Source organism: Fusarium coffeatum (assembly GCF_003316985.1).
Source record: "Fusarium coffeatum strain FIESC_28 chromosome Unknown BRIP53273_contig_21, whole genome shotgun sequence".
Classification (NCBI taxonomy): domain Eukaryota; kingdom Fungi; phylum Ascomycota; class Sordariomycetes; order Hypocreales; family Nectriaceae; genus Fusarium; species Fusarium coffeatum.
In genome coordinates, this window is record NW_022157819.1 from 42,154 (window position 1) to 64,022 (window position 21,869).

Below are 21,869 nucleotides of genomic sequence, written 5' to 3' on the forward strand. Positions count from 1 at the left end.
GCCCGACGAGTGCTTGGAAGTCTACGGGATGTTTAACTGAGGAACGTTCTCGTAGTCTCGTCTGTTCTACTCTTGCCACGGTTGACGTGGCTTGGCTGGACTTACATGCGCAATCGTGTTCGCAATACTTGGGCTACGCCTTCTCGTCAAGCAGTTGCGCCCACATACCGGATCCTTGAACGGTTGGGAGCAACGTTGACAAATAGTGGCGGCCGACAACCTGCATGCAGCTCGCCATGCTTGCCCCATCGTAGCTCTGATGCCATGAAAGAATCCAGCATTGGCTTGTTGGAACAGCAAATTTCACCACATGCCTTACTCGGAGCTGTAATCTGAGCAAGTTGGCAGTTCTCTTGGGGCACAGGGTAAGTAGGCTCATTGCGAACAACTCCAACTCGTCGCTCGACTCATCAGTCTCATTCTCTGTGCCTGAAAAACGTCTTCAATTGTTAGAGAATGGTGAGAAGAAGTAGCCTATATCTTCTTGGCCCATACAAAGGGATAACCTTTAGCGTCGGGCTCTTCTGGCTCTTGATGTCCCGATTTACTTTTTCACATTGACAGACCGCCTGATAAAAGTCGAGAGTCCACAGGCCACAGACACAGGTCTTTGACGTGATGGCCACGTCGTAGCGACAATGCCAAAACAACTTCCTAATTGCATTGCGCCACCAACCGTATTCATCTTGTGAAGTTGCTCTTTGGAAGCGACGGGGTCATAATCTGGCGCTCGCCTTGGACAGCTGTATCAGCCATTGCGCAAGCTTAGACGGCCGACACTCTGATGCTACGTTCCCAGATCCAGTCGAACATCCCCAGACAATTTACCTCAAGGCTTCCCAGCCATAGAGACCTGGCTTTTGGATATTACTGATGGCCTAGTATGCTGCGTCTATCGCTAAGGCAGAGCTTGTTCTGACCAGGCCACAGCTGTGACTCCAGACTTGATCCAATCTCACGAAGACCTTGAAGAGACCATGCGGTCAATTAAGACGCCGTCTATGGATAGGCAAAGCCATATCGTCGGGATGGCTTTGTCTCTCCAAAAGCGAAGATGCTTGATATCTCCCCTCCCAGCCGATCCGCCTTCGGGAGATAGTTCCTGGGTGGTCACTTGCATCTTGCAAAACTTCATCGTGCTTATGACAAACAAAAATCCCATGGGGTCTTTTCTTTGCGAGCGATAAGAACCCATTTCGTCCCTACTAAGGGGATTTGGAACGACTTAAGAGATCGGCCTGATCACAAGGAATACGAGACATGGAGAAGAAAATGGAGATAGGACGGACAGATACACAATTGCCGCGACGGTATCGGAATTTATCGACGGATAGAGGTGGGATTGTTGGTGTTTTGTTTGATTGCTTTCATTTCGGATACGAACTACAGATACTAGATTGACAAAATAACACTTGATTTGGGGGTATTTACATTCTACTCTTCACCTTGCTCATGTGACTTGATGTTGTTCCTGGCTTTATGATGGCTCAACTCATCGTAGGCATGAGCCTTTGCACACATAGAGATATAGTAAAAGCCGTTTATAGCCAGACTCACAGACATCGCTCACAGGCAAAAGAACAGAGCCAGAATACCAAAACCCATAAGGGCATCCGCAAAGGTATTCTCATCTTCCTCTGCCTTGGGGGGCATGGGGTTTCCGCTGATATCTTGCAACCAGTCCTCCAGCTCAATCAAAATGTATTTCTCGTTCGCTGGCGAGTCTTCGTATGAACCATTCGATGATTTCCGTGAACCGTCCGTTGAGCTCATTCAGCTCATCCATTTTCTCTTGTCCCACCCCCGGGAGGTTCTGGATGGGCATTCTCATGTTCAGTCTGATAAGCTCAGGTTTAGAAGGAGCTTTGCCGGTTTTGCCGTTGCCGTTGTTGTTTTTGTTGGTGTCGCGGTCAGACATATTGCTTTGCAGTTGTGGTTGTGGTTGTGGTTGTGAAAGTTGTTTGTGTAGTAATGAGCTTGGCAAGAGGACTGGTGGTTTGAAGATATGAGTTGGGACATAGGCAAGCAGGTATCTATATTAATCTTGATATATGGCTACCGGAATATGTTTAGTAATATATCATTTGTTGGGCATCTAAACAGTGTTGAGAGTCCACGGTTTCTTTGTTCTGGAAATATTCACGATGCCTCAAACGACACAGAGTTGCAATGATAGAAGGAAGCAGGGAATCCACATGGATTCAGAGAGAATTTGCCCTGATTCTATCATATATCTTACTTGACTATATGGTTTAGACTAGTTGAATAGCTTGGAAGACTCATATCCGCAAGAGAACCAAGAATCTGGATGGAAAAGCCAGCACAGCCTTGCGCAAGACTGAACAGGAATAGAGAGACGGCGGATTAAGCGGTGTAGCGTTTGAATGAGGTGCTCCAACCGTCTTTTTGACCCATGCAAACTCCTTACTGAAGCTCCATGTCCGTCACCAGTTTGGCACTCCTGAATTGGATGGCCACTTTTGGCGGAACGGCTTCTTGCAGTAGTTGCCCGGGGCTGCAACTGGGTGAGTTCCATGTTTTCAGTAGTCTGAAGGATGAGTTAGTTGAGTTGTGAAATGAACTCTTGTGGCTTTTGTGGTGACCGTATCTTTTGCCTGCCTAGCTTGAATGAATGTAATGCTGAAGTGTTTGTATCTTCCGTGCCCCATCTATTTGAATCATGACTACATGGGTATAGACGATGTGGTTGAATCGTATTTGAGACCTATTAAATCGCCTTCTTGAAGCCGCATGTTTCTGTCGCCAGGTGACACTTCCAGATTGGATATTCACGTTTCACAAAGCGGCCTATCACAGTATGTGTCTAAGACGTCAGTTCTGTATTCTTGTTGCCAACAGTGAGTTGAGAGCTCTTGGCTTTCAGAGTGACCGCATCTTTCACCCGTCCAGCTTGAAAGAATGCTGCCAAAGTGTTTATATCTTCCACGCCTCATCCCTTTGACTCAAGGCAGCATTGGTACGAATGAGATGCTCCAACCATCCTCGAGACCTTTTCGTTCACCTTGCTGAAGCTCCACGTCTCTATCACAGCGTGACACTTCTAGATTGGATGGGCACTTCTGATAGGGCGGCTTCTCTCAATATAGGAAATTAATTAAATGACGTTTGTCCGTGTTAATATGTAACGGCGGGCTGTCGGGGGCACTCATGGCTTTTTCTCTTTCGTTTGTCTGGTCACACAAGGCTTGCGTGTTTGTATCTCCCATGCTCAAGACAGCACAGCTTCATAAGCCTTCCTCCCAGGGGTATCATGAATGACATCAATCCACATAACATCCCTCACCCGACTCCTAACGTCCTTCCATCCCTGTCTTCCTGCCAAACTTCTAATCGTCTGTACAAGCCACTCCTCCGTCCCCTCAAAAACCATCATCGAACCAACAAGGAGCAGCCAAAGCTTTATATTCGCAGTAGCCTCGCCTAAAACAGGGACAGCTTGTATAGTCTCTTGCATCTGAACCCTAAAAGACTCCGACTTTAGCTTCGTACCCTGTATTTGCAAGAATATAGTTGATTCGTAAGCTAGTAACCCAACACGTAAAGCTTCTTGTAATGGTTCAGTGAAGGATAGCTGTAAAAGTCTATACTGTATTGACAGCATGATTTCCTGGAAGGCTTCGGGCTTGAGCTTTTGAGAGGTCGGTGAGAGACGGTTTGCCAAGAACGAAAAATCGCGGAGGTCCTTGAAGGTGTTTTGTAAACGGTAGTCCCAGGTGTAGTATAGGTTCATAAAGTTCAGTGTTGGAGGTTGAATGTCGAAGGAGCATGCTACGGTCCCGAACGCTTCGAGAAGAGGTTCCCATGCTGGTTTTCCGGAGTAGATTTCTGGCTTACAGCCGTTTCTTATAGACCAGCCAAGATCGACCCTGCCAAGTTAGTGGTTGCATGAGATGGGAGGGGGGAAACTCACCGACATAGCTTTATCTGCAATTGACGATTATGCGTATACGCCTGCAATCCACCTCTCATCCTAACGATCCTCCTAAGTCCATTAGAATGCGCTTCAAAAGCCTGCACATCCTCCATAGCGTCCGCCATCATAGCCAGTGAAATGATCGTTGCCGTAGTAGTATCCTCCAACTGCTTCTTCGGGTCTTGTAATTTATCTTGCAACAGCATAATCGTGTGTCGAAGCCTCTTTCTCGTCTCGACACTCCAATCCTGTCTTTTCACCAAGTCTTGAAATGCGCTGACCATGAAACAGATGCAGTGTAAGTAGGCGGGATCTTCGAGGAGCCAGTGGAACCAGCATGTTTTTTGACGGTCGGAGTCGAAGCACCATTCTGCTGGGTAGAGTGTTTCTTTTATGGTTGTTAGGACTATAAATATTAGCAGAGATTATTAGAGGGGAGGGAGAGAAGTACATTTGTAGATAAGGTGCCGTGAGTTCTTATCCAGGGGCGTAGCAAATGTGAAGAGATCTAGATCAGGAGGTGGTTTCATGAGATGGATTAGAAGAGAGGGTGATTGAACCCAAGCTCTGTCTCTGGAGTGTGTATGGCCGACGGTCCATAGGGAGTCATCTTTGATGGTCGTTACTGCCAACGGCACTGGACGATGGATTTCTTCCACATCATCTTGGCTGGAGTCGGGAGATATACTGTCACTTGGTGGTTGTCTAGGTGGGCTTTTCTTGGTGTTCTTGCCGCGCATTACATGGCTACGGATGAACTTGCGAGTTTCGGGTGCAGGTTTTCCTACTGGACCTGAAGATACAAACTCGAACTTTTTAGCTAAGCTTTAGTTAGTAATCCCCATCATAGATGCATAGTGTAGAACTCACGACCCTGACGAGGTCCCCTACGAGCTCGCGGCTTCGGCTTCGGGTCAACGAGCGCAGGTTGCGCAAAGAATGGTTCTAACATAGCGTCGGACTTTGGATTCCCGTCTATTTTTCGCAAAATACCGTATTCTTCACGAAAGATGATGAGTGAAAGATGAGATTATTTACCCTTTACGGATATCAATCCCTCGTTATCAGTGACAGTCAGCCAAGACATGATTGTTTTCCTATTCAGGTTAGAGTCAAGGGTATCATGGGGATAAGCACTAATGCCGATCTCCTCCATGTTGACAGAATCACTATGCCTGTTAAACGGTGTGTAATGTTTGGTGCTTTATTCTTTCGTTGAGATTGGTTTCCACTTAGGGACAAGCGTTCTTTGGTTGAGTTAAAGTATCCTGGTTGGCTCGGGTTTAAAGGGTTATCCGAAAATGCGCTTATAATTGATCCATGACGATGTTGTGATCAATAACCTCATTCAATTGTTTTCCTATTTGGGTCGTAGATAGCTTAATTCCGTGACTTATATCGGTTGTGAAAGATATAAAGAGTTCTTCTCCTCATCGTTAAGATATTTAGAACACATCAATGCAATCATCACTTCTTACAACCAATATACAATACTCAACACCACACTTCAACATTTCCAAGACCATCATGGCTCCCAAATCTCTTGACCTCGTCGCAGACGACTACCACTTCCTATCATCCCAGTTCACAAAGCCCATCGTTCTCCCATCACTTGACCTCTCCTCAAGCACCATCATAATCACCGGCGCAAATACAGGCATCGGCTACACAACCGCCCAAAAGCTCCTCTCTCTCAACCTCAAGCGTCTCATCATCGCAGTACGATCGCTCTCAAAAGGTGAATCCGCTGCATCTTCCCTGCGGTCTCAATATCCCAAATCTGAAATCCTCGTTTGGGAAGTCGACATGCTTTCATACAAAAGCGTGCAGTCTTTCGCGGAAAAGTGCAAGACCTTGGATCGTATTGATCTTGCAATTTTGAACGCTGGAGCACAGTTTACGAGATTTGAACTTGGACCTGAGGGCCACGAGAGTTCATTTCAGATCAATTATCTTTCGACGATTCTGCTAGCTACGCTTTTGTTGCCTACGCTTAAAGAAAAGGCGCCGAGTGGTCAAGCTGGTCGTTTGACCATCGTCAATTCAGGAACGTCCCTTATGGCCGAATTTCCCAACGCCAACGATGACGAGGTCCTAGCATTCTACGATGACAAGAAGCATTTCTCAGAGGGGTTGAATCCCATGCCTTCATACGCCAAACACAAAGCCCTCGCTCATTTCTGGATCTACAAGCTCTACGAACGTCTTTCTCCCAAAGATGTGATCGTCAATCTCGTTGATCCAGGTTTAGGTAGAAATACAGGTCTTCAACAGCAGGGGAATGTTGCAGTTCAGTATGTCGCTGCTGTTATGAAGTGGTTTGTTGCGAGGAGTTTGGAACAAGGTGCGGATACGCTTGTTCAAGCTGGTTTGGTTCTGGGGGAGGAGAGTCATGGATCATACATTATGGATTGGAGGATTCATCAGTGAGTATTGCCCTTTCTTTTGTGCTTGGAGAGATTGATGCTAATGAGGAATGCAGTTTTACCAAGTTCCTGCATACGAAGGAGGGACAGGCTTTTGCTGGGAAGGTTTGGGATGAGACGTATGAGGAGCTTCCTGTTGATGTTGATGGGATTTTGAAGGCTTTGTAGGTGGTGGTGCTAATGGTAACTGTCTTTTGATGAAGGTGTCAGGCGCATGGGTTGTGTTTTAAATAGGTTCGTATGGATTAGTATGGTTGATAGACTATAGAATAATGCTTCATGTTTTATCCGATATGCCTGTCCACTTGTGCTGGTTTGGTTCATTTGCGATGGTGGATTAGACGTGCTGCGAGGAAAGTCGACATGGATACAGTATCGCCACTTCTCCAGTACAGCCGTTATGGTTAACTGCTAAACGTTTTAACATCCCAAACTAGACCTTATTTCCACGTGCTTGTTTGTCATTTTAACTTTAACAAGACCTCAAATCTTGAAAGTGTATAGTATTCAACATGTTGTGATGTCGAATTAAAGACTCAACATACAGAGCTAGCCACCCTATACCATTTCACCCATACCAGGGCTCGGTGCCGTAACGGTGCCGTAATCTTCCAAAATCCCAGCGAACCAACGAAGAACAAAACAGTGCCGAACAAACTAACGCCCAGCTAGATCTACAGCAAGGTCTCGGCTCATAATTGCCAAGCTGCCAATTCATGGCAGACTGCCGTGACAAGGCCGTAGTAGCACAAGCTGACAGGGCATCTCCTGCTCAATACGACGCTGCAGAACCTAAGATACGAGCAACAACCCTACGTGGAAGTCGCGAACAACATGGCGTGAATAGTTACAAACACGAATTGAAAGAATTCACTTTCAGTTGTGCCGACAGCCGTATCGTTGCATGTTGATCAACAAAGTCCGGGGTAGCCAATAAGAGGTACAGCACATGTTTCGTCAATGTTACAAAAGTGGAAGCAAGAAGCCCGGGTAATCGGCCTTGGACATTTTGTATGTACACTGTCAGAGTGCAGCTCACTGTAGGTTTTGAGAACGCCGAGACGTGAATAGGCCGGTAGCCGTGCCGTCACTTCCGAGGACGGTACGTACCGCATATACCACGGGGAGTTTCTGTCGAAGCTGATATACATGAGAGGGGATATCCGTGATATTTATATTTAATTGTTATTGAGGTTAATAAGGTTAGGCAATATTTATGGTCTCTGACTTGAGTAGTTTATGGGAGATTGATTCGGGGAGTCTGGAGATGGGGGATATCCGCTGTGGTGGTTGTTACGGTTCTCACCATCAGGGTAAAAGAACAAGTGACTAAAGACACTATTAGGAACAGAATAAGCCAGGCACTTCATACCAATGTGTCCATGCATCTAGACTACTTTATTTCAGCTACCTACTCCTCATAGGTCTACCATTCCATCACCCAGTAGTCTACTCCATGGCGCCAAGACATGGAGAAGGGGACCACCTAACTCCCACGAGCCAAGGGGTTGTAGCACTGTCCCAGTGACTGATTCCTTTCGCCTCATTCGCAGCTGCTGCCAAGTTTATAGAACCAGAAATTGAGCAGATATTGACGACTGACAAGTACAGTGGTCTTTTCAAGCTACTAGAATCCAAGATCCAAGCTTAATTTACAGTGTTTGACCTCTAAAGTTTCTACTGTAGGTGTCTGTTCCTAATTGACGCGTAGTACGGGCTCCTACTATATACCGTATAGACTCTACCTTCTCCCGCGGCACCAAATCTGCCGTCTTTGCCGTTGGGTTGCTTGCTTTTGGACTACGGCTACCTAGTTCCGAGCCCGAGCCTTTCCCCCCAAAGCCCCCCAGGTCTTCTCCGCCCAATCATAAATGCCATATGTATCCACAGAAAATCCTGTGTTGTACCAAAAGGGCCCGCCACTCACTGTGAGAGTTAGTTACCTACAGTACAGATTCAGTTGAAAGTGCAGCGCATCCATTCTTACCCGTCATTTCTCTCGTCTCATCCTTTCCTTTCCTTCCTTGCCTTGCCTCGACTCCAACTTGCCGGATTCCGATCCTCTTTTTCTCCTCTCCTCCCCAGATCTTCGTCAACTTCACTGGGCATTTATCGCGACACATAACTCGGGACAAGAGCAATTCACTTCTTCGACGACTGCGCCACGCGTTTCTCAATACAGTGCACTCTGTACAACCCGATTTCTGTCTAGACTCGACTCGATTTGTCCCGACCACTCAATCAATACCTGCTTTTCTTTTTTACCACTCACACGCACACCCGGTGGTAACTCGACACAGACTCAATCGACCGGCTTCCTCCGTCTCGTCTCTTTCTCTACTACCTTGCTTTTCTCGCGCTCTTGTTTCTTGTCATCGCACCACCACGACAACTTCGATTCCGATTGACACGATCCAAATTACTGCATCAACATCTGTCGCTTGATCATCGCTAGCGCCTCATTAATTACCCCAGCGCGCAATCACAGAAAGAGCGACTTCAAGTCGAGGAATCTGACGGATACTGAAACTGGAGGAATAGCACGTTATACCGCCTAAAGAGGCCCCTGGCCATGGCCGACAACGAGAAGAGGGTTTCCGTAACCGGGGCTCAAGAGATTCCTCTTGATCCGCTGCCCCCGAGTCAACTTCCCATCGCTGGCGATTCGGCTTCCGAGTATGACGAGGTGAGTTGCACTGCGTTGCGCTACTTTGGATACTCTGGATCAATTACTGACACACAGGTAGTCCTTCTCCTACGATCAGGATGACATGCGCGATTACCACACCACCGAGCAAGACCTTCACGTCACCGAAGATGACCTACTCGAAGCTCGCGAACTGGCTTCCAAATACACCCTCGAAGATGTGCGACACATAATGGCTCGCGTTTATCGCATCCACGAAAAGGATCCCAATTTCCCGCTCACGGTCATCCAAAAGATTAAAGCTTTCCTCGAGAACGATGAATTATTTACGAACCCCGAGAAACACGAGAATCTGGTGCAGGAGATGAAGTTGGAGGCCGCCCTGATTACAAACAACAGCCCCTACGCCGAAGTTCGTGCTGTCGTGGAAAACAAGGATGACACGTCGATTCCTAGCTCGACTATTCGAAGTTGGGCTATCGGATTGATATTTTCTATGCTGCTGGCTTTTACCAACCAGCTTTTTGATATTCGACAGCCTGCTATTCGAATCATGGCCAATGTCGCTCAGTTGCTTTCATATCCAATTGGCAAAGGTTGCGAAAGATGGTTGCCCGATTATGGCATTACTCTCTTTGGAGTGCGCCACTCTCTCAACCCGGGTCCCTTCTCCAAGAAGGAGCATATGCTTATCACCATCATGGCCAACGTTGCGTACAACACTCCGTACACCAACTTGATCATCTGGGTTCAGTACCTCCCTCAGTACTTTAACCAGCCATATGCCTCCCACTTCGCCTACCAGATTCTGATCGCGCTGAGCACCAACTTTATCGGATACGGAATGGCCGGTGTCTGCCGTCGCTTCCTCGTTTATCCCTCGTACTGCGTTTGGCCAGCATCTCTCGTCACCATTGCGCTCAACTCTGCTTTCCACACAGACAACAACTCCCCTGTCCAAGGACCCTTTGCCAAGATCTGGCGCGTCTCCCGCATCAAGTTCTTCTACATCATGTTCGGCGCCATGTTTGTCTGGTTCTGGTTCCCCAACTACATCTGGACTTCGCTTTCCAACTTTAGCTGGATGTCCTGGATTGACCCTTACAACCGTGATCTCAACACCATTACTGGTTTTAATAATGGTCTTGGCATCAATCCCTTTCCTACCTGGGATTGGAACGTTCTTCTGTGGGACTCTGCCGATCCTCTCATGGTTCCATTCTTCAGCACATTTAACCGATTCGTCGGCGCTTTCATCTCCATGTGGGTTGTTCTTGGACTCTGGTACTCCAACATTTACAACACTGGATATCTGCCTATTAACAGCAACCGTGTTTATGATCGCTGGGGCCAGCTTTACAATGTTACGCGAGCTGTTGATGAGCGTGGTCTTTTCGATGCTGCCAAGTATGAGGACTACTCTCCTCCCTTCCTTGGCGCTGGCAACGTTGTCATCTACATTTTCTTCTTCGGTATCTATACCTCGACTCTCACCTACGCCCTTCTTTTCCATCGTCGCGAGATTGTCACTGGTTTCAAGGGTCTGTTCAACAGCATGCGAAAGAAGTCAAAGCGAGCAGAGGAAGTTCACGATCTTGACGTCCACACCCGTCTCATGAAGGCATACCGCGAAGTTCCTGAGTGGTGGTACATGGTCTGTCTCGCCTTTGCCATCGCATTTGGTGTTTCCGGTATCGCTGGTTGGGACACTCACACCTCTCCTGGAGTCATCTTCTACGGTCTTGCTCTTTGTCTAGTGTTTGTCATTCCTGTTGGAATCATCAAGGCCATGACCGGTATTGAAGTCACTCTTACTGTTCTTGCTGAGTTCATCGGAGGATCCTTCGTTGAAGGTAATGCGTTGGCTATGAACTACTTCAAATCTTTCGGCTACGTCACTTGTGCTCACGCAGTAATGTTCTCCAACGATCTCAAACTCGCTCACTACGTCAAGATTCCTCCCCGACATACCTTCTTCGCCCAAATCATCGCCACATTCATCAGCACATTCGTCTGCGTCGGCGTCCTCAACTTCCAAATGACTCAAATCCCCGGCGTCTGCACCGAAGATGCACGCTGGAAGATGTCCTGTCCCAGCGTCAACACCTTCTTCACTGCGTCTGTCCTCTGGGGTACTGTTGGACCCAGCAAGATCTTTGGCAAGAACGGTCTTTATACCGAGGTTCTCATCGGTTTCCCTCTGGGTGTGGTTGTCGTGCTTGCTATCTGGGGTATTAACAAGAAGTTTCCTCACTGGACTTGGACGCGACAGGTTCATCCTGTTGCGATTATGTATGGTGGTATTGTGTGGGCGCCGTATAATATGTCGTACGTCTGGCCTTCTGTGCCTATTGCGTACTTTTCTTGGATTTATCTCAAGTCGAGATACCTTGGCTTGTGGTCTAAGGTAAGCTGCCCCCATTCACCCCCATTATCCATCAATCCTCTGCCCCATATCACCCGACATCAATTTATCCACCAATCCACACTCTTCCATCACACCAATCCACATTCGTTGAGGCGTATACTAACATTTACAGTACAACTTTGTGCTCTCAGCAGCTTGGTCCTGTGGCATCGCTATAGCAGGAATCATCATCTTTTTCTCCCTTCAATTGGAGGGAACGGAATTCAAGTGGTGGGGTAACACGGTTGGTTACGTGGGATGTGAAGATGATGCTTGTCCTCTTCAGCCTTTGGAGGGAAGTGATTACTTTGGTCCCCGTGTTGGCGAGTTTCATTAGTCCTCACCGTGTTATCTTTCACCTTTGAGCTTACGATATGATGATTTGGCTGGCGCAATGTTACTGGGTAAAATGTTTTGAGCGTGCGTTTGTATTGGGAGTTCCTATTGGGACTCGAATCTGGAAATGGAAGACTTTTATATATACCCCAATTGCATTGACATAGAAGATGTCTGGACAGATATTGTATAAATATTGTTGAAGTCAACGGTTGCGATTTAGAGCGGTTGTGAGTTTGGGGGTTTGCCTGTTATTTGGCATGCTGCATTTTTGGATCACGATGAGATTGATATCGGCATTGCAATTGAAGGGTATCTTTTCTTCATTATACTATAGCTAAGAAATAAGACATGATATCATAATCCATAAGGGTAACAAAATATATGGGAGGATAAAGTGAGTGTGTGATCATTTGCGGCTGAGTGGTGATGACCCTCTTCGCTCAAACATACTTCCCCATGTAGAAACTCGCCTTTTGTCCACCGTAGGGCTAAAAGCAATTGAGTCGGGAGTCCTTCTTGATGAACCGCCACTACTTCTTCGATCAAGCTGCTCAGATCCCGGTGCACTACCTCGTCTGTCGAGATATTCAGGTCCACTACGTCGATCAACAGGCCCAGCATCTAGTTCCACCAAATGATGGCTTATACTCTCAGGTGTATCAGACGATCCAATCTCCGGAATGACAATCGTGGGGATGGGGGAGGGCATATCCTCTGGGATTGTTTCCGACTGTTTGCTTCGCGACCATGTATTCTTCAAACTCAACATACTATTCCTGTTTTTAAAGCTGCGTAGACTAGCCCTCAGAGTTGACTGTTTTGGTGGCGGCAGGAATTCGAGGATGGGTTTGAGAGGAATGGTGTTCGAGATCAAGTCCAATTGGGCATTCATGCTTGGATGCGCAAGAATGTCTTCCACACTCAGATTGGTAGAGAATACACTGTTCATCTCAGCCGTGAGAGCATGTGCTGGAAGAAGAGTCTGCGTAAGTGCGTAGAACGGCATACTCGGTAACTTTTCCGCAGGAATTGAAGGACTAGGAACAATGACTTTGTTCCAAATACCAACAATAGACTCCTGTACTTCTCTGCGCTGTGTAGCGTCCATTTCAACAGAGGTCGCAAAGACGTCCTTTGAAGGAAACGGAATGATGCAATCCGAACGAGATATTTCTTCAGAAGATTGAATCATGGGTTGATGGATTGTGTCGGGGTGTGTAACTGTTTCCCAAGCTGCGATGAGAAGACTTAGACAATCTTGTACGAATGAATGTTCAACCCTTGCTTCTGAGAATTTAATCTCGAGGGTTATGTTGTCGGTAGAGGTTGGTGTTGAACGGATGAAGAGATCTGGAAAGTCCTTTGTCCATGATTCTATCAGTCGATATGTAAATGTTGCGCCGTGGATGTTCATGGTTGATGTGCCATCTAGGGAGTTGGGCTCGTAGTGCTGCACGACTGTGCTGAAGGTAGTACAGGAGCGCCAGGGTGTGCATTTTGTAACGAGGTCTTGAATACCAATGTTCGAATAAGCATCGTGACTTTGGCGTTGCAAGTGTATGCAGTTCATCAGATCGAGTGGTGTACTATGCTTTGAAGGAAACTGAACCCGTACAGGGAGTGTGTTGCTCGAAGGTCCGATTGGAGAGGTATGTTGGATTACTTCCCCGAAGAGAACATCGTGTGTACTCGAGATTGTAGAAAGAACAGTAGCCCAAGCTGCTTTTAAAGCAATGTCTGGTGTCATCCCGTATGCTGCTAAATGACCCAGCGAAACAGTCTGTTTGAGGGTTCGTATTTCGGAGACTGAAGCTGGAGGCGTTGGTCGTGTTGACGAGAGGATTTTGGTCATTTTTGCATTGTCGAGTTGGACGTTCCAGTATTCTAGGCCTTCTTGATAAGAACTCTTCGAAGCACGAATATAGTCCAAGTAAGAAGACCCGGGCTCGTGGGCATCGCCGTCGTAGAGCGATGCAAGATCGTGGATGAGGAGATGGGCGGAGGCTTCATCGATTTGAGTCTTGCTGAGACGAATGACCAAAGATCCTTGTGTATCACCATTCAAGAAGGTGAATTTCGTAACGCAAACGCCCATGTCAAATGCTAAGTTCTGATTCTCCCGTACAACGTTCTGCGTAGCATCATCCAACGCACCAGCAGGACAAGAAATATTCAGAAATGGAGGCGATGTAGAAGCACAGTGAACTTGATAAACCTTATGCCCCCTCGCTACAAAAGCGATATTAAGAATAGCATGCATTTTGGATAAATTCTTGCAAGCGTTTTCTAAACGGGTTGGGTCGACGGGGCCGTTGAAGCGGAGGGCTATGTTGAGGATGTCTGCGCGGGTTTTGTACATGCTGAGTTCGAGGGCGTGGATTTGTTGGTGGGATGCTTCTGCGAAGTCGAGGACGTCTGGGGATGAGCAGTGGAGAGCGGGTGATATGATGTTCTTGACGAAAGACATGTCGAGATTTTTGGCGGGACGGGTTTTGATCTTTGTTGGTTTGTGAGAGCGGCATAACTCTGTGAGGGATGCTTCACTCAGCAGATCTGTTAATGACAAAGAAACACCGTCTTTTCGACACGCCACAACGAGTTTGGCTGCGAGATGTTTGTTTCCTCCTAACGAAAAGAATGTACTTGACCCTTTGATTGCGCTGATGGAGATGTTGAGAACATCTGCCCAATATTCCCTCATCGCTTCTTCAGGGCCAGTAAGAGGAAGGGGTTTCTGAGCGAGGATAACCCTGGGATTTGAAGCGTGCGACATATGAAGAATGTCATGCGTAGAAAAGTCAGATATCATGCGTTGCAGTTTTCTCCGGTTCACTTTGAGAGATGTTGACATGGGAAAGGCCTTGATAGGAATGAAAAGAGAAGGTATAGCATATTGAGGAAGACGATCTCTAGGATTCATATTCTCAAGAGCCGTTTCAAACATTTTCTTAGCGAGATACGTCTTTTCTTTCGTCTCAGCGCTTAAATTGTGAAGAGACTCACATCCCATTTCTAGGAATGCAGCGAGTAAAGGTCCTGAATCTTGTGTAGTCACGGAATCAACGACGCAGTCAAAGCCGAGGCTTCGGCGGAGTACTTGTTCGACTTGTGCAACGTCGACGTTTGAGCCGCAGACTTTGACTTCGTCTCGTACACTGGAGAGGAATTGAACGTTTCCGGAAGATAAGTAGCGGACGCGATGACCTGTTTTCAAGTATCGTGGTTTGGAGGGGGATGTTGGATCAGGTGCTATAAGTGGTTTGTCGAGTGCGAAACGATGGGGTGTTATGAGAGGAGCATCAATAGCGAGCTCGCCGATTGTGCCGCTGGGCATGAGTTTTCTAGGATTATCAGGATTCAAAATCCAGAATCTGCCTGTTATCGGCTGTGGGATGATGCTCAAATCACCATGCTTGGTAACTTCTGTCACAGAAATACCAAGGGGACAAATATCAGGTGCACCGTACGCAACAAGAACATCATGGTCTTCAACCCAAGGACCATACGTATCCTCATCCAACCTCCTCGTTCGAAAACATAATGTCTTGAGGCTAGGAACGGCATCGGGGTTTATCTTGCGGGCGAGAACGCTGGTCATGTATGACCATGTTACGTCCATGCGGGCAATTGCACCAGCTATATCGTGGGCTCTGTCGTGAGGATGAGGAATGCAGACACAGCCGCCGTGGGTAAGAGTTCCTAGGATTTCGACGAGGGAGATGTCGACGTTGAAGGCTGAGAGTTGGAGAACGCGAGATTCGGATGTGAGTTTGAAGGGTGTACTTTGGGCGATGAAAGTAGAAAGTAAAGAAGCGTGACTGAAGAATATACTTCTTGACTTCTTTGGTGTGACAAAGATACACGCTGCATGATCAGGCGTAGCATCCTGTCCAATTCTCGCAACGTACGGCGTAAGCATAGTAAAGAAAGTATCGTTAATAATAACCAGATTGATCGCAAGGGTACTCAAATCCCTATAAGCACTCTCCGTAGCCAACACAACATGGGGAGTGAGATAGTCAATCGTACTCTTCACACTCGCAGGATCCTGAGCATCCAATGGTACAAACGCTGCACCAGCTGAAAGAACAGCCAGTATCATCACAGGAGCCCAATGGTTCTTTTCTAACACGCAGGGAACAACCATACCTGGCCCAACGCCTATGTTAACGAGATATTGTTTGAGGCGTTGGACGAGGGTTGTGAGTTGGAGGTATGTTATGTCGCCATCCCAGGAACATACTGCGGCTGCATTTGGACGGGTGAAACTGTGTTGAAGAATTACTTCGTGTAGACAGGCGGTTATTTGGGGTTGGGATGTGTTCCAGTTTTGGATGAGGGTTGAGTAAGCTTCTTCTGTGAGAAGATCTGTTTCGGAGATGAGTTTGTCTGGTGTGCTTAAGATGTGGGATAGTGCTGCTTGGAAGCAAGACATCACACTACCAGCTTGACTCTCATCGAGATAAGCCGTCAAGTCTCCCCTGAGCATCTCATCCACGAACATGAGCGTAAGACTAACATCGCAATCCGTCTTTCTCCCAGCCGTGACTAAGCTAGGCGTAAGTTCATCACCCACATCCAACTTTGAAGGGGTTTGGTAGTAAAGACAAGTGTTGAAAAGTGTCTTTTCTCTTAGTCCTAGCGCATGACTGACTTCGGAGAGAGTGATGTTATCGTGCTTGCTTGCATTGGTGAATGCTTCGCTGATAAGAGATAAGCATTCTCTTAATGGTTGTGCGGGAGGAAGATCTGCGAAACAGGGAAGTAATGTTGCGAAACTTCCCACAAGAGATTCAATACCGCAGAGAAGGGATTCATCGCGGCCGTTGAATTGATAGCCGAAGCCTACACTCTCTTTACCTACAAACGCTCTAAGAACAAGAGCCCAGGATAGTTGGAACACAGCTTCTGGCTCAACAGAGTTCTCTTCACAGAAGTTTTCGAGCTGAGAGTGTGAGATGGAAAAGTCGAATGATGTAGAACAGGACTGAGGAGATAGTTTGGGAAAGAGACATGGTTTTGCGGATGAGAGACCTGTTTTCCATACTTCGAGAGTGTAGGCTGTGTCGATGGAGAGTATTTGGTGCAGATATGTGTTTTGAAGAGTTGATGTGTCGGTCGGATTTTGGGAGGAGAAGACGCGTGTTAGTTCTGCTATCAAGAGATTAAGACTCGGTAACTGCAACCATTAGCATATGAGAGTAAGATAGTGAAGGGGGAACGTACGTCGCAGAGTGCTTGACTAGCATCGAGTCTAACAACCATTCTTCCAGGGTTATAACACACCGCCAACCGATGTTTAACATCTCCAATCAATGCAGGTAACGTCCTAACAGCCTCATCCGAATTCTCTGTTTCAATAAAAAGAATAGTCGGCGAGACTTTCTTAAGAACAGCCTGATCAAACAACCCCTCTCTACTAACAGCATCAATAAACACACTCCGTAAAGCAGGAGTATTCGCTACGATAGTTTCCCACGCTTCACATAACCGTGTTGTATCAACCGGCAATTGCAGCGCAGTCATTTCGTACACGACGTGATTGTAGAAAGACTCTGGATGGATAGACTGTGCGATGAGGATTTCTTGCTGGGAGGGCGTTGTGGGTAGGATTGTTTGGATGGCTGTTCGTTGGTCTGGGGAGAGACGGGTTAGGGATGCGTAGGATGTTTGGATGAGGGGGATGTCGGAGAGTGTGAGTTGTGCTTCGCAGTTTTGTAACTGTGTGATAGCTGAGTGAGCGTGAGTCTCGAAACAAGTGATCCAAGATTGGATCTTTTCTTGATGGCGACATGTGCTTGGGTAGACAACATCAATCCTATCCACGCCAGCCTCAACCTCAAACAAGGCAATCCTTTTGATCTCCGAACTTGCATTGCTCTCAAGAGGCGTAACAGGTTGCAGCAACCCATTTTGTCGCTGCAGCGTCTCGGTTGTCTTGAAGATAACCTCCAGCGGTAGATTCTCTGCTGCGCTTTCCAACGTCGCAAACTCAGCCGTAAAGAACGGAATGCCAGATCTTGGAATTGTTCGTCGTGTATCTTTGATCAAAGTAATGACGTGAATCAGATCCATCTCTGAATCAATCTCGACTCCAATCGGACATAGTGAAGCGAACCATCCCGCTGTTTCGGCAATGTTGAAATCGTCGTCCAAGTCTCGGCCATTCTCCTTCTTCCATAACGTGGGTAGGGTTCTCTCTGGAAAGATCTGAGTGAATGACAGTAGCAGTGCAGCTAGAAAGACATCTGACGCATCAGTCCTCAAAACCTGCTGGGCGGACGTTTCTAGGGAAGCTGCTTCCTCGGGTGAGAGTTCAAACGACACCCTCCTCGAATTCCCAAAAGTGTTGTCAGTCTGTGTGAGATTCCAGTACTCCAAATCCGCACAGTAAACTTCAAAAGGCAATGTCGGCTTAAACAACCTCTGATCCATATGTCGACTCTGCTTTCTGGTCCAATACTTGAAGCTCACACTCGCCTCCGACAAAAGCGTTCCCTTCTGGAGCAACTCATCCAGATCGTCAATAACAAGTTTCCAACTCACATCGTCCAGCGCTAGATGGTGCGCTGCGAGGTAGAGTTTGTTGTGGATGTGCATTGCTGCAAAGGTCGGTCCTTCGATGGTGATGCTGGAATGTAGGTCGTGTATGAGTGAAGGGATTTCTTCGTCGGATACATCGACGTGATGTGTAAGATGATAAGAATTTGCCGATTTGGGATAAATGCATTGTTCCCATGATGAGTCCTTTTGGCGAAAGCGCACGCGGAGCATGTCGTGTCTTGAGACGATTGCTTCGATGGCAGCGTCGATATCCAGCGGTTCTGCACTATGGACATTGAGAACCACATTCTTCGTCCAAGCACCCTTCCCATCATCAAGTCCTTGGAACAGGAGGTTCTGCATAGGCGAAAGTTCAAAACCCTCCAACTCATCCATCTTAACATCCAATCGACTCCTCCGTCTCACAACCCTCTCTCTTCGTGCCGGAATTTGAAGTTTCATGACCTCCTTGTAAGTTTCCGAATCCATATTCTGCACCCATGTTTGCAGGGCCCTTTTGTCGTTAAGATCGTGACAAACAGGAATAATAATTTGAGCAGAACATTCCATGCGCAGGAGTGAAATCTGAGCCTGGGTCGTCTCGGTAGATAAGATGTTTGTGTCTGGCGAATGGCCGATCTTAATAAGAGCTACAGTTTGACCGTCGAATGGACCTGCCATGGGGACGAGAACAAGGGGAGGAAATGACTGTAAGCTGGATAAATTAGACTCCACCGCTTCCCCTGCAGCCCTACCGCTTTGTCTTTCTCCCTGCGTGTAAGCAGCATCTCCCAACTGAAAGTGTTCCGAATCAGAAGAAGAAAAGCTTAAGCCTCTGTTTGTTTCCAGAGTACTTGTAGAAGAGAAACTGTTTCTTTCTTGAGAAGAAAGTGTATCTTGAGAAGAAACACTTAGTCGCGGTGTAACTCTTGTTTGTAATTCCGCTAGCGTTGGACAATCCAGAATATCCTTCCCACTAACGTCAAGACCTTGTTCTTTACAAGCAATGCATACTTGTTCGGCTGATATTTCGTCGCCGCCTAGGTCGGAGAAGGAGTCGAACAACAAAATGTCGGAGAGGGATATGGAGAGGGTTGATGCGATTGCTTGGATGAGGTGGTCTTGGTCTGGCATTTTGACGATTTGACGCTATTGATGCTGTAAGTTTAGCGGTTGATGGTGCTATTGCTGCTATTGCATGCTGTATAATTAACTGAGATACAAGAACAATAATTCATCAATGTATCAGACTCAACCAAAGTCCCATTCAACGACCATGAATCCTTTTTAACAACCCATCATTAATGACATCTCCTTGCATCAATCCTTCTTCTCTTATCCTCTCCATCTTTAAATCTTGAATCCTGGCACACAGCCCGTCAACCCCTCCACACCCAATGACAGTTGTCTCTGGTACAAGGTACCCCAGAAAGCGCTTAGGTGTCCCACGGTTCGAGGTACCGGTGACTGTTGAACACAGCGAATAGACTGCCTCCATCAATCAACAATGACGCGCTGGGGTAGAATATGCGTGTTTTCCTGTTTTGTTTCATCTTGGCTTTTGAATCGTGATCTACTATTGTCTTCGGATCATGATCTCGGTATTCTGACTAAACTGCCAGAGAACAATAGCATTAATTCATCAGATAATCTCTGTGGCTTAACAATTCTGAGTTTTTAACCGACAAGGTAAACCTGAAACAAATAAATATAGCTTCGAGGCTTGTTCGTACAGCCACAGCCGAATACCCCAGTTGATATCTGAATCCCAGCGTGTCAAAGACAACGACAGTACAGGGTTGACCCCTTTACCGGTACAATTGTTTCCGCTGCCCCGTAGCGGTGGGAAAGCTCCTTGCGTTTAACTGTCCATTGTGAGTTAAGCGCGTCTTACTCAGTGTTCACCACTCTGTCTCTAAGCGATGCCAACACAGCGACCTCACAATGCAGTGTTTTCTTTTTGTTAGACAAGTCAGACATCCTGTGAATCCAGGTCTCAATTGAATTAGCCAGTCATTTCCATTGATACTAAGTCAAACCACCATCAATACAATAAGTACTTTCTCAACACCATCGCTGCATCCATCACCACTTCACAAACATATGATCGTGCAGTACGCCTCACAATAACCTATAGCACAAGCTATAGCAGAATGCCCCATAGCGGCTGCGTCCTTGGCACCGGAGAAAAACACAGCTCAGGCACAGCACTTATCCGAGATTACACTTCAGTCAACTAAAATAAACCCCTGCGTCAAACTCCTTGCTTAAGGACTCACCACTCAAGCCCAAGCCCATCACAACTCTAGACTCATAGACCATAAGAAAGAATAGCATCGGTAGATAGTAAACATCTGCATAGAACAATAAGATACTCGAATATTACCAAGCTTCAGCAATGGTCACATCCACATCCGGCACCACGGGACGTCCCCTCGGCTACGGCTACAAGCGAAATAAGGCTATAAGCGAGATTACCTAGGCGCTTTTTCTCACTCGAGCCAAACTACGGCGCAGTAGTGCTCACTACTTGGCGTTGTACGAGTCAGGAAGAGAATCCTCTGTAGGAACTTCAGTAGCCATGACAAACATATCATGACAAAGCACATTAGCGATACATCCTTTCATGAGCCTATGCATAGAATATCTCATGAATCTAGATAGCCAATTGTAGATACTACATGATGTTCATCGTAGACACAGCACACATCAAGAACAAACTCGTCTTACATACCCCATATCGTACACCTCATTACCCATCATCTATCAAAAATCGCTTCTAACTCAAACAACAACCTCATCATCATCAGGATCCTCAATACTAGTTCTCCTCTTGGCCTCCTTAACCTCCACAGCTTCAGCTTTGTCCGTCTCAGCTTTACTCAATCCAAAAGGCCACAAACTCCTCGGTTGAGGTCTAACCACCCCATCTCCCTCCCCATCATCCTCCTTACCACCTATATCTTTACCTGTATTGGTAGTTTCAGGCATCTCAAAATCCCCAAACTCCTCCTCATCGTCAGATTCACCACCCTTGACATCCCTCCACCAAGCCCCCCTATCCTGCGGCTCATCATCAAAGTCCTCTTCCGTATCAGCGAATGGATCCGTGGGATTCTCCTCGTCGTCGTCGGATGTAGATTCTTGTTCTTTCTTTTGATGCATCGCTAGACGGGCTGCCAATTGGAGTCGTGCGCGGGAGGGGGGAATGTTCAGCGGTGGTGGGGGTGGAGGTGGTGGGGGAATCGAAGGGGGGTCCATTGAACCAGAGTTCAACGGGTCCGTGTAAGCTCGGAACTAGAAAGAGATCTCGTCAGTACGAGGCGCCCATGAGTGACAGACACTAGGAGATGTGAAGGTAAAAGGCGTCCGTGGCATCGAAAACATATCCCCGTTCCTTCGTAGACAAACACAATTCTATACAGATAGACCCTATACATGATAAATTTCCCTTTTACCCTTCCATCCACCCATATCTATCCCACAACGCCTGGTATATATGTCTTTTTTCAGTACCTCGCCAGCACCAACCTAGTGATCTCCTCAACATCAATGTCCTCGAGAGTCTCAAGA

The 21,869-nt window shown here is 47.0% G+C and overlaps 6 protein-coding genes across 6 annotated transcripts; 2 read left to right on the top strand and 4 right to left on the bottom strand.

Annotated features, from left to right (window-relative positions):
- Positions 1-1,566: 1,566 nt before the first annotated feature.
- FIESC28_00725 (uncharacterized protein) lies at positions 1,567-1,918 on the bottom strand (the record flags this gene model as incomplete). The annotated part of the gene is made up of 2 exons (XM_031154876.1): positions 1,567-1,663; positions 1,737-1,918. The coding sequence occupies 2 exons, from the start codon at positions 1,916-1,918 to the stop codon at positions 1,567-1,569; spliced, it is 279 nt and encodes a 92-aa protein (XP_031021022.1).
- A 1,311-nt stretch (positions 1,919-3,229) lies between these two features.
- On the bottom strand, positions 3,230-4,886 carry FIESC28_00726 (uncharacterized protein; the record flags this gene model as incomplete). The annotated part of the gene is made up of 4 exons (XM_031154877.1): positions 3,230-3,887; positions 3,932-4,340; positions 4,386-4,754; positions 4,805-4,886. 4 exons carry the CDS (start codon positions 4,884-4,886, stop codon positions 3,230-3,232), a joined length of 1,518 nt encoding a protein of 505 aa, XP_031021023.1.
- Positions 4,887-5,461: 575 nt separating this feature from the next.
- Positions 5,462-6,528, top strand: FIESC28_00727 (uncharacterized protein; the record flags this gene model as incomplete). Its single annotated transcript, XM_031154878.1, has 2 exons — positions 5,462-6,360; positions 6,417-6,528. The coding sequence occupies 2 exons, from the start codon at positions 5,462-5,464 to the stop codon at positions 6,526-6,528; spliced, it is 1,011 nt and encodes a 336-aa protein (XP_031021024.1).
- A 2,404-nt stretch (positions 6,529-8,932) lies between these two features.
- Positions 8,933-11,751, top strand: FIESC28_00728 (uncharacterized protein; the record flags this gene model as incomplete). The annotated part of the gene is made up of 3 exons (XM_031154879.1): positions 8,933-9,046; positions 9,108-11,414; positions 11,548-11,751. 3 exons carry the CDS (start codon positions 8,933-8,935, stop codon positions 11,749-11,751), a joined length of 2,625 nt encoding a protein of 874 aa, XP_031021025.1.
- A 408-nt stretch (positions 11,752-12,159) lies between these two features.
- FIESC28_00729 (uncharacterized protein) lies at positions 12,160-19,430 on the bottom strand (the record flags this gene model as incomplete). The annotated part of the gene is made up of 3 exons (XM_031154880.1): positions 12,160-16,932; positions 16,980-19,004; positions 19,311-19,430. The coding sequence occupies 3 exons, from the start codon at positions 19,428-19,430 to the stop codon at positions 12,160-12,162; spliced, it is 6,918 nt and encodes a 2,305-aa protein (XP_031021026.1).
- Positions 19,431-21,080: 1,650 nt separating this feature from the next.
- Positions 21,081-21,557, bottom strand: FIESC28_00730 (uncharacterized protein; the record flags this gene model as incomplete). Its single annotated transcript, XM_031154881.1, has 1 exon — positions 21,081-21,557. The coding sequence occupies one exon, from the start codon at positions 21,555-21,557 to the stop codon at positions 21,081-21,083; it is 477 nt and encodes a 158-aa protein (XP_031021027.1).
- Between the last annotated feature and the right edge of the window lie 312 nt (positions 21,558-21,869).